The 12668-nt window shown below is 45.0% G+C and overlaps 1 protein-coding gene across 1 annotated transcript in view; it reads right to left on the bottom strand.

Moving 5' to 3' along the window:
• The window catches only part of NRDE2 (NRDE-2, necessary for RNA interference, domain containing), a 36285-nt gene that overhangs the window by 6645 nt on the left and 16972 nt on the right, over positions 1 to 12668 (bottom strand). Inside the window, exons 5-9 of the mRNA XM_019744867.2 lie at positions 8265 to 8715; positions 7016 to 7421; positions 5260 to 5393; positions 2819 to 2939; positions 1237 to 1415 (exon numbers count right to left, since the gene is read on the bottom strand). Of these exons, the coding sequence (XP_019600426.2) occupies positions 1237 to 1415; positions 2819 to 2939; positions 5260 to 5393; positions 7016 to 7421; positions 8265 to 8715 (1291 nt within the window). The remainder of the gene's footprint in view (positions 1 to 1236; positions 1416 to 2818; positions 2940 to 5259; positions 5394 to 7015; positions 7422 to 8264; positions 8716 to 12668) is intronic.

Genomic DNA, 12668 nt, shown 5'->3' with positions numbered 1-12668 from the left:
GTTTACTCCAGAAATGAGCTTCCAGGAAAACAGCCGAAATTCTGAGCCTTGAGAATTAGCTTCTGGAAGGGTGTCGTGAACTTTAAAACCCTCAAACACCACAAGAAAGACCCCACTCTCCCCTGAACACTGAGCTTCAGCCAGGAAAGGGAGCTCACAGGCAGACCCTCTCGTGACAGTGCCCTCACCGGGCATTCCAGAGAGCTGAGATTTCCCTGGAAGTTGGCCCCTCTTTCCTGCCCCCGAGATCCCCTTCCCAATTCTCCTGCCCTAATTCCTGTCTGACCACCCCACTCAAACATTCCAGGTACTGAGGCCTTCATTCACGCTGACCCCTCTGCCCTCTGCCTAGAATAGAAGCTCTAGCATCAAACACATATTCATTCAACATCCAGGAATATTAACTGAACTCTCGCCAAGGGCAAGCATGGTCCACGCACTGAAGAAAACAGACAAAAATCCCCACCCTGAAGGCACGTAACTTGTAGGGAGGGTCAGACGACCAACCTCACAAGCCTCGCTCCTGTCAAAACCTCTGTCTGTACCTGTAACATGTCACATGCCAAGCAACATAGTCGGTTAGCCAGTGGACTTGGGTCAATTCCAGGTATCAAAATAGAATCTCTTCCTTTTATTTTAATGTAAAGCTTCCCGAGCTGCTGGCCGACAGACACAGAGTAGCATGTACCTACCGGGTCATGCAGTGCAACAGTGAATCAGGTAACTCATGTAAGCTGAGTGCCTGGTGCACAGGTTACAAATACCAGTTCCTTGCCCAGCAAGACTGTCCCCGTATGGCCTCTACATCCTGTCCCGCGTGCTCTGGAGTCAAACCTATCTGCTACATTTTGGAGGATATAAAAGTAGGGTGGGGAAAGTGGACACAACTAAAGAATCTGGGACAGTAATTCTGCCTTTTTAAACCCTGAGCCCCAAGCTTCCATGTGGAAAAGTAACTGGATAACCTGGAGGGCCATCTGCAGAAGGGTGACCGAGAGCCGATGCGCCTGTCTGAGGACAGGAACCAACTGCCCACACCACTAGCAGGCAACAGAATCCCACACAGGTTTTCGGTAAGAGGGAAGTTTCCATAAACAGGGAGGAATGGGCTGGCATCTCCCAAGCCAGGCAAGTACAGAGCGCCCAGCAGCCTTCTTCTGGCTCCGCCAAGCCCAGTGGGGATGGGGAGAAGGTGAGGAGCCCACGCTGGCCTCCCTCCTGGGCTGGGGTGCTTGCCTGCCTCTCGGGGTCCTCACAGTCTTCCTCAGTTTGCTTCTTGGTCTTATCAGGGCGCCACGGCCGCCAGTGCCTCTGGTCTCGGAACCGCTCAGCAGCAAGCCAGACCTGCCACCTGGGCAGCGTCTTGTCTCTGATTTCCTGTGCATCACCCTCGGGGTCATCGTCATCGTCATCATCTAGATAAGAACAACACTTCTGGCTCACGTGACCAGCAAATAAAGCCACTAACCCCCAAGCAATGTGCGTGCCAGCTACTGTGGTGGGCAACGCCTGCAAGAGCAAATGGGTGGGCCCCAGGCCCGGCCTCCCGGGACACTGAGTGGCATTTAGGGACTCTCCTATAAACACAGCCAAGTGCCCAGGGAAAAACCGATTAGCTGGTGGAATCAAATGATTTAATGTTATCATACCATCTAAAATGGGAATGACATATTCTAGAACAGCACTGCCCAACAGAATCTTCTGTGATGATGAAATGTCCCGTCTCTCTGTCTAACGTGGTAGCCACCAGCCACACGTGACTTATTGGGCACCCGAAATGGAGCTGGTAGAAGAACTGAATTTTTAATTTTATTTCATTTCAATTAATTTTAATTAAAATAGCCACAAGTGGCCAGTGGCTACTGCATTGCACAACACAGTTCTAGAATACTAAATGACATTCAATGACACTGTTGGTTTAGATTCTCTTAAGTCATCAGAAGTTTTAGCCAGTGGCCTTATGAATATAACTTATATTCAACGCAAGATATCCTATACTTTATTTCTCCCGAGTCAGTGAAGGAATTCCTGAACAGCTAAGAGGTGCACTGTCCAATGCGGCAGCCACTGACATGTACCTAGCAGGCTGGTCTCAACTGAGATGTGCTATGAATGGAAAAATACACACCAGATTTCAAAGAGTTCCTATGGAAAAAAAAGAAGTAAAATTCTTCATTAGTGTTTCAATATTGGTTACGTGTTGAAATGTTAATGTTTTGATATGATAGGTTAAACAAATAGAAAAATTAATTCCACCTGTTTCTTTTTGCTTTTGTAATGTGGCTACCAGAAAATGTGAAGTTACATATGTGGCTTGAATGGTATTTCCATTGGACAGTGCTGTTTTAGAGTGTGAATCTGGAAAGTACATCGGGATTATTTAGAATGACAGTTATATAAATGCTAGTTAATAATTATTTTATAATATTCCTAAAAAGGCAAGCATTTCCCAAAGGATCTGAACATTGTGAAGAAAACAAAAAGACTCTCAAATACACACTAACATGAGGGTGGGATTAGTAATAAGATTACTTCAAGAGTAGCCCCTAAAAGGAAACATAACTTCCCCTGGTAAAAAACTGAAACCCTCAAAGCATTACGTACTGAAGGGATGGGGGTGGCTCATTTTAAAGGTTCTAAGAAAAAAGAAACAGTCTATTCTCCCAGGACATCTACTTCATGTATTTCTGACAGTTTGATGTTTGTACAAAGTTCTTACATTACTGATAAATGGCCTGTACATATAAACAAATAACCACGAAGCTGTAAAACCAAATCCCAGAAGCAAAGGGCACGCGCACGCTGACAGACGCCTCACCTGGACTGACGGCCACCCAGCCGCCCCGCTCCTGCTGGTGCATCCATGCTCTCCAGCCTCGGGCGCCCTTCTCCCCGGCCCGGGGCTCTCCACTGTCCCAAAAGGGCTCAAAGAATTCTACCTGTTCAGGTGTAAAACATGGAGATGAGCCTTGCTTGTGCCAAACTGCTGAGTCACTGGGCAAAATCAGTGCTGACTGGCCTCAGAGGGGCTTGTGATTCTTGAAATCCTGCCTGTCATCAGTCCTTGAAGTGGATTTATGATCCACACCTCCAAACAGAAAATAAAATTATCTAGTGTGAGAGGCAGCTTCCACAACAGCCCCCCAACTCTCTGGACCCCGTGACGACTTCTAACAAACAGAATATGGCAAAAAGGGATGGGATGACACTTCCAAGATTAGGTTCCAACAAGACTGGCCGAGGTCACCGAGAAGGGTAGGAGAGGAATGGGTTCCCAGTTCTGACCCTGGCAGGCCAGTCTAACAGAGGACAGGGGCACTGCCAGCTCCTCTGCCACTGGGACCCCTGACTAATACCTGAAGTCAGACTCTGAGGTCTTGAGGACATGGGTGCATCTCAACTAACCGCACGGTCCTTATACCTGGCCTAGGGCTCAGCACACAGTAGGGACCCAGCACATGCTTGTCGGCACCGAGCCGAACACGGCAGCCACCCCATGAGTAAGAAGGTCTGCATGTTCCAGCCTGGTCCCCTGGGCACACTCCCTCCCTCATTCATGCGGACATTAGCTCAGCAGTGTGTGAAACCAGTTCTGTGGCAATAAATAATGGCACGTGGGAACAGAATGCGATCGCAGCAACGAACAGGTTATCAACTGACGACTAGGACAGTAAAAGTGAGCCGGTAACTTACTCAACGACCGCTTTTGTAAGAACCCTTTTGAGGAGGACGAGCAGGCTTCCCTCGGGCACAGCACGGGCCAGGAGCCACAGGGTTACCCAGCCTGAGCCCCTGGGAGTGCTTCCCACGCCAGGAAGAGGATGGTCCAGGAGAGCCAAGGGAGGGCAGGGTGACCGTCCCGCCGTGGGCCCTGGACTCCGAGTGAAGGGAAGTGGGAAGACTACCCTCCCTCTTTACAGGTTTGGCTCTTATAAGACGGATGGAAGAAAGTGCACTCAAGGAAAAGAAGGGTTTTTGGTTTTTTTTAAAGTGTGATGAATGGTTATAACCAATTTATTTATTCCCCAGAAACACAGACCAGTAATACCAGACTGCCTGTTTCATGTTATACTACTATGTTTATGGTAGCAATGTCTCATTATACAGATGTGGACTGTCACTGAATAGAAAGCTTTATTTCCACGTTGTCAGGTAAATACTTTGCAATTATATGTGCTGTTAGTATTTAACACCTCAAGAGTGTGGATCGCAGCCTGGGCCACGCCACCCCCATGAGCAACTGCTGTCACCACACTGTGAGTGTCAGCAAAGGGGGGGCATGCAGGCGATTCTGCTTCTCACCCCCCAACCACCCTCCCCTGGCTCCAGAGCTGGCTAAGAATCAGTTCTGTCGCTCAGCATATTCTTAAGATAGCAAAGCACGTCTCAAAATAACTTTGTTGCCTGGCTTATTGTACTAATAATCAGTTACACCAATATTAACCAATATTGTTTAACCCAATTTTGTCTAGAATAAAAAAGATAAAAATAGTCTTTACAGGCAATTCATGAAAATTCCACAAGATGGAGACCTTAGCCTCTCAAGAAAGGCCTCTAAAAGTGGCCATTAATTCAGATATCCTACCCATCTTCCAACAGACCCTCTCTGCAGAGTAGGAAACTGAGTTTTCTTAGTGGAAAAAGGGAAAAGAAGGTTTCTTACAGGGATAGCTCTATGATAAGATATTTTTATTGCTTCACATCACAGATATTGGCGATGTTCACGTGTCATCTAAATGGTTAACCCCTCCCCAATTCAGATCGGTGCTGACGTGTCATTTCACCTGAGACTCCAGCAAAGATTTCAGCCAGCAGAAAGGTTAACTGGGGAAGTGACACAAGACCCAGATTCAGAGGCACAAAGGTAGGGGAGAGTGACACATGGTTTAAAAGGTATGACTGTTTCCCTGGTTGGTGGGGGTAACTAGCATTTAAACAAGGGCAGTAAGTAACAAAAAGAAAAGGACGTGAGTGTTTATATTTGGGGGGCGTGGGGGGACAATCTTCTTTGATTTCTCCATGTTTCACTACTTTTATTATGGAATTTTCCTTGGATTGCCAGAATATTGCTGAGAAACAATCCTCAGCAGGACTAGTACAAAGGAGGATATGGTATTTTAAAAATACTACCATCAAGTCCCATAATCCACAGGAGAGAGAGAAGGAGGGGTGGAGCGAGAGGAAGGGGGGGAGAGGGAGGGACGGAAGGGAGGAGGGAAGGAAGGGGAACGCACACACGCAAGCAGAGCTGAGAAGTACCTGTCCTTTGGTAGGCAAATCTTTCACGCTGTCAGGTTTGAAGAAGGTGAAGTCAACCATGGCCTGGAACAGAGAGACAGCCTTCTCCGAGTGGCCAGCCTGGCGCAGGAAGTGGCACTGCTGAAGAAAGAGTGCTGCCAGCAGGGAGCGAAGGGGAAGAAGCCTGGTTAACACCGTTAAAGGGAAGGAACGTAAGGTCTAAAAACATACAGTGAAACACCGAGCACATCTTCTCCCTGAAATTACTGTTGTCTTTTCAAAGCTGTGATGCCTCCATGTCCTGATTTAAAAGGATTCCCAACAATACGTAATCAAGTCATATGTACTCTAACTTTTATTTTATTTTATTCTTTTTAAGGAGGGCGCAGCTCACAGTGGCCCATGTGGGGATCGAACCAGCAACCTTGGTGTTATTATCTCCCCGCTCTAACCAACTGAGCTAACCGGCCACCCCAACTCTAACTTTCATATGAGACCATCACAGAATAGAAATATTAACGATAAAACTATATACGTTACATAAACATAAGGCAAGAGGCTGGTCTGGATATTGGTCATCACTACAAGCTCATTATTACAAGAAAAATTCTAAGGCAAAGGATGGCGTAGTAGATTTCTTTAAATCACAGCAAAGATCTGTACTCAATTAATCACTAGATGGCATTATTTAACAGCAATTTTCATCATCTGAGCCTGTAAACCAAGGTTCCACGTTTGAAAATTTCACTTTGTCTTAACTGTGGTACAATTCCATTTAGCAACATTAAGCTATTTGAGCATATCACAAATGTTATCAAATATGAGGCTCTTTATGTCAGGGAGGTGAAGGCTTACTAGTTCTAGAGCAATATATTTGTATCTTTAGAAGTTAATAGTAACAGCAGGGTTTGATCAAATAAATGGGTGCTGTGTGCCAGGCACCGAGCTAGACTCACCATATAGTATCGCAATGCACACAATAATCCTGTAAATCAGGTATTACACTATTGTTGCTGAGGAAGAGACTGGAGTTCAAACAGATTAGGGGACCTATCCAAGGTCATACCAGAACCAACGAAGGGCACACCCAGGCAGGATTCAAGCCAAGAATGATACTCTCCAGTTCCTGCATAACATGCTGCCTCTGGTATCTCATTACCGGACCAAATTTATATGCTAGGCTCCTTTGGGACACATCAAAAATGTTAACAGAGGGGTGACCGGTTAGCTCAGTTGGTTAGAGTGTGGTGCTTGCTGGTAGCACCAAGCTTGCGGGTTCGATCCCCACATGGGCCACTGTGAGCTGCACCCTCCTTAAAAACAAGCAAAATGTTAACAGGATAATAATATCATTAACCTATATATCTATGCAACGATTTCCAGTCAGTCAGGGCACTCCGCAAACATGTCGCCTGGGACCTTAGAACTGGGTGTGACAAGCAGTACAGGCCTCTCAATGGATAAGAACGCCCACAGCCAAAGCCTGTGCTTCCCGGGCTAATAAGCAGAAAAGCTGGAACTTCTGGTCCGTGGTCCTTTCCTAACTCCACTGGCTCTGATGTCCCCGCCTCCCTTCCCACTCCCCCACCAAGAAGCTGGAGCGGGCGAAACTATTGTGATCAAAAGGAGTCACAATCGTTCTTTTGCTTGATTAATCAATTTTATCAATTTACCAGTTTTATCAATTTAGACTTTTCTAAAATAAATCTTCACTTTCACCTAAAGCCAAAAGTATAATTCCTCCCACGGAAATGGATCTGGGTCAGCTCCTCCTTACCAAACATGGCCTCTTCGGTGCCAGGCAACTCAGGGTGGGACAGGATGCTGCCATCCTTCACAGCAGACAAAGTACTCAAGCACTTTCCATAAAGACTGTGAATTTTTGATACTGAAAAGGTGCTAAATTGGCTCTGGCAAAATAAAAGGTACTTCTGCCACAGGGCTGTGTTGTTGGGATGTAGGAATATCAGTTTCTGCCACTCCTTGACCAGCGTGGAGGGCTCCCAGAACTCGGTGCAGAGCTGCAGCTTGGCGAGTTTCAGATCCACGCTGCTCTGGTTGCTTTCAATGGCCCGCTCCAGGATGGCCAGCTTCTTCTCCAGAATGAGCTTCAGGGACCTCTTCCGCTTTTCCTGCCCCCCTTCCTCGATGGCATACAGGCCCGGACTTTTCATGACCTCATCCTCAACAACAAAGACACCGATTTACAAACGCAAAGGGAACTGGGGAAGCCTCAGAATTTTAATACTGCTCAGAGTTACTTGCAAGCCCCAAAGGGTTTCCCCCCTCTCAAAATGAATTGCTGTTCAGACTTTCTTGATAACCACTGGTTTATCACAATTTCTTTTAATGGAAACTCCATTCCCAGGTTGCCTGTGTCACCGAGTATGTTTGATCTCGTGCTTGTTTCACCTGATTTACCTGTCTACTCTTGGTCATTTTACACTTAGATTTATGTACCCCTGGCATGTGATGCCTTGGAAACCTTTTCTGAAGAGTCAACTTTATCATTAAAACAACCCAATGTGGGACAAAATATAGTTGTGTAAGTGGTTCAAAAAAAAGTACATGAAACTAAGACAAATCCACGTATTTGAGAAAGGGAGCACACAGCGCTAATTAGGTAATTTAACGAGCAGCCCCTTCTCTTTCGCAGTTCTGTGCATTCTGCGAGTCCCGTCTGTACTTCACAAACGTCTCTCCATGCCTGGTGAGCATCTATTGTTCTTTCCAGATTCTACTCAGAGGTCACCTTCTCTTGGAGCCCTTTCTGACTCTCTACGGCAAGTCGCTTCCAAGTCCCGCCCCCAAACCACACATTAAAGCATTTGCAGCCACTGCATTTATTCCCCACACGTCAGTCTTCCTCAGTGAGCTCTGGGCAATCTCAGGGCACTGTCCATACTCTATGCTCAGTGCCAGAGTTCCTTACAGGAGCTCAAAAAGTGCCACGGAGTACATGGGTTTGCCCAGAACGAGGGCTGTCGTGCTGAGTAAGGTAAGAGAGCTGGGACAGCCACCCTTACCTGGAAAGCCACAAACGCCATCCACAGCTGAATATCCCGCGGATTCTCCCGAACCCTCCTGTTGAACTCCTCCACCTTGGCCTTGAGAAGCACGTTCTCTCTGTCTGGCTGTGAGTCCGGCTGCTTTGACTCTTGCTCCGAAGGACCCTGTCCTTGTAACCACTGCGTGGTGGACTGATCATAGATCCCCAGCGGGTTCAACCAGGTTGTAACAGAAGGAACCACAGCGTCGGAGCCCGTCACGGGGATAAACGAGACTGGCTCAGAGGAGGGAGGTTCGGTTGTTCTGCTGATGGCAACTCCGTCAACCTTCATCAATCCCACATTCTTCTTCGTAAAATAGCGCTCGACGTGCTTATGGGAACGCTTCTTTTCTGTGGAAGCCCCTTCCCAGGATATACACTGCTTCTTAGGGTTAATGCCAAGGCAGGAGTCTCCTTTCCTCTTGTATCTGATATTTGAAAAAGAGAGAAAGTTACTGAGGGAATATTGTGCGCCAGCTCTGAACGAGTGAAGGCTCATCAGACTTAAACCTTCGTCATGAGAGCTCACAACTCACATATTCAAATTCCCCTTACCTTCAAACTGCTTCTATTTACAGAAATAGGAGGATAAGCAATTAACTTTTTCTGCCTGTTTGACTTATTCCTCTAGCACTTCAAGTGTTCGGTAATGCCTCATGAATTTAAGATCACACCTGTCTTTCAGATCTTAGGAATTTCTATTTTCCTGGAGCTTTGTAGTTAAAGTACTGTCATATACGTCACGTCATTTGATCGTCACAAGCGTATATGACAGGCAAGGCGGAAATCATCACCCCTTCTTTTAGACTATTCCTGAATAAGGACACTGAGACCTTAGGTGACACTGAGTCATCTGTCTCCTAGGGCAGTCCCTTTTCCTCAGTAGTGTCCTGTGTCCCTACTTCAAAAGACAACATATAGGTCTAAGATTCTTTTTTTAATCCTGAAACAAAGTATGTCAAATAAAATTACATCTGGCTATTTTCTACTCTAAAGGAAAAGAGGCTGGGTTCTGAAACGCTTTTATGGAACATGCAGGCGTCCCCAGAGTTACAGACACATGACCACTGAATGAACATCTGCGCAAAAGCTAAGGAAAACTGCGCACTTTTCTGTATGTGTATTATATAAACAACCCAATTAAAAAACAGGCAATAGATCTGAACAGAATTCACAAAAGAAAACATGAATGTCCAAAAAAGCACATGAGAAAGTCTTCAGTATTATTAGTCCACCAAAGAAATGCAAATTAAAACCACAAGGAGATACATAGCTACCCAAACCGCTGAAATAAAAGACTGACAATACCAAATGCTGGTGAGTAATCTGTGGAATAACCAGGATTCTCATATGTTGTTGATGGGAATATAAACTGGTACTATCACTGTGGGAAAAGGTCTGGCAATTTCTTTAAAAAACTAAACATAGACCTACCCTCTGACCCAGCAATTCTACACCTAAGTATTTACCCAAGAAAAAGGAAACCACAAGTGTACACAAAGACTCGGGCACAAATGCTCTCAGAAGCTTTATTAATAACAGCCAAATACCAGAAAGAGTCCATCTGTCCATCAACAGAAGAATGAATAAACAAACAGTGGTATGGCCACACAATGGGTACTACAGCCGTGAAAAGGAACAAACTACTGATAAATGCCACCACATGGATGAAGCTCAGAAACCTTCTGCTGAGTGAAAGAAGCCACACACATAAACGGGTCCACATTACATGATTCCATTTATATGAAGTTCTAGAACAGATCAAACTAATTGATGGTAATTGCCTCTGGGGAGCTGGGGTGTGGACTGACAGGCAAGGAGCATGAGGACGCTTTCTGGGGTCACAGTAATGTTCTGTATTTTCATAGAGGTCTGGGTTATCTCGGTGTACGCCTTTGTCAAAATCAGCAAATGAAGATTTGCATATTACATTGTATGTAAACTTTCAATCAAAAGAAAAAAACTAAAATTTTGACTCTAGTTAATGATACACATGCTGAAGTATTTGGGGGTAACTGTATGACGTGGGCAATTTACTTGGAAATGCATCAAAAAATCAGACGGGTTGATGGATGTACGAGTCTCACATACGTGTACGAGTCGTCTCTCAAGCCCTTTCTTGTCATCCTGTCTCCCAACTCGCCCTAGACTGCCTCACGATAATCTCGCTCCATTCCATTTACGGGTCAAAAACAACAGCTGATGAGACAAAACCGTGCTACAAGAACTCTAAATAAGCCTCTCATTCCCTAGGGAACAAATTTTAAGTAAAAAAATTAGTTTTGTTCTCTTTAATTACTATTTTATTTTCACTAAAAATGAACAGTATTTTAGATATTCATATAATCTCTTAAAAAAATGTTTCCTGACTGGTCTTACTGGTCTGTATTAGTAAGCATCTACTTTCAGGTATGTGTGTATGTATATATTTATAGGTATACACACATATCCTGTATTAAAATAGTTGATAATATAGCGTCAGGCTTTCCTCCCTACTTTTAAGCATTTCCACATATCAGTAGGCTTAAAAATACATAATTTTTATTGGCTTCAAACTGGTCCATTAGAGGGAGTGTGCCATGATTTATTTAACCATTCCCCTATTGTTGGACATTTAGGTTGTAGCCAATTTATCACTTATCATAGAATCTTAATAACTGGACATGACCTAGACTGTAACATTCCCCCAAATCAAGGCATTTATCCTATGAAATCTTTATTAAATAATCAGCTAGTCTTCACTTGAATAATTTCAAAAGTAGGAACCCACATTTCGGAGGTTCAGTAAATAACATGTGGACATTTAATTTAAATGAATTCAGCTATAGGCACTTGGCCACCAAAATTAAAATAAAAAACAAAGAAAAAAGAAAAAAAGAAGAAGAGGGTATTTCAATCAAGCACCTAATTCTGCCCTGAATCCACTGAGTGGGTCTGACCCCCACAGCGAGCTGGGCTGCGCAACAGAAAATGGTCTTTCCTTCAAGGACTTCAATCCACATATTTCTCTCATGGAGCCAGACTGCCTGGGTCTGAATTCCAACTCCAACATGTACTAACTGTGACTGTGACCTTGATCCAGTTATTTAAAAAACAAACACACACACACGTGTGTGTCACAGTTTCCTCATCTGTAAAACGGGGATAATAATGGTACCTATGTCACAGAATTGCTCGGATGATCCAAAAAGTAATTATATGTAAAATCCTCATCCATATAGTAAGGGCTAGATAAGTTTAAACTATTCTTATCTTAAAACTTGGCTCCTAAACATAAGCCAACTATTTAATCTGGTGTATAGCCAAAGAAACAACAATCCATTCCAAAAATGGAGAAAAAACTGACGGAGCTGAACTTCACGGACAGATAGTATATTAGTCCGAAGGAGTTTTCCAAAGGTCGTTGTGACTGTTACACACTAACTTTAGAACCTACCCCGCTCACCACAATCTCACACACACACCACAGCACTGAGTGCTCACGCCCCCAGGTCTGCTTTTACACTGAGCCAAACCTGACTGCCCAGTACTGCCACACACGGTCCTCAGTTATACAGGACACTGCCAACCCACCTTCCAAAGGACAGCCCGACAAAGTTTCAAAGACAATGACCACAGCCCTGCTGCGGGCCAAACATCCGTAAGCCTCATCGAGTCCTCACGTGGGTGCCAGCCAAGTCACCTGTTCACCCTCCTCTCAAAGCTCTTGGTGCGTCCGTGTCCCTCTTCAGAGGTGAAAGGTCAGACCTGACACACTATCCCCACCTCGCTCTGACCAGCTCAGAGGGCCCTGGGATCAACACCTGCCTAGACCTGGACACGACCAGTCGTCCGGGTATTAATGCAGGCAAGACTTACCTCGCTTAAACTTTAGAAACTACTAGGAAATGCCACTCATGCCCTACGCCTTTCAGACCAGCATCTTTGCAGCATAACGAAGTTGTTTCCAACCCTTCTTTCTAGGTCTGGGCCATTCATTAGCAGAGGCTCAAGAGCCACTTGTCATTAACAACTGCTTCCTTTTCTCATCCATTACTAAATAATAAGCCTTTATGTTTGCACGCCCATTTCTAATTCCACATAAAATAATTCTGATATTTGAGAGTATGGCACAGCGAGAGCTACAATTCCCAACCTACACGGGAAGAAACAGAGGCTCCGACAGCGTAAGTGGTTTGCTGGGATTACATTACCCATAAATGGCAAAGTCAGAATGAGAACCGGAGTCCTCTGTTTCCCAATCTAGAAAATGTCCTACCACACCACCAGTCTTATCTTTATCTGTGGACAGTGAGAGAACATTTCAAGTCAGAGAAACGCAGGTTCCTGGTTGCGTGACCTTGAGAAATTACTGAACCTTCCTGAGGTTCTGTTTCCTCAT

Source organism: Rhinolophus sinicus, linkage group LG03 (genome assembly GCF_036562045.2).
Source record: "Rhinolophus sinicus isolate RSC01 linkage group LG03, ASM3656204v1, whole genome shotgun sequence".
In the NCBI taxonomy this organism is placed as follows: Eukaryota; Metazoa; Chordata; class Mammalia; order Chiroptera; family Rhinolophidae; genus Rhinolophus; species Rhinolophus sinicus.
This window is presented reverse-complemented; position numbering and strand designations above follow the sequence as displayed.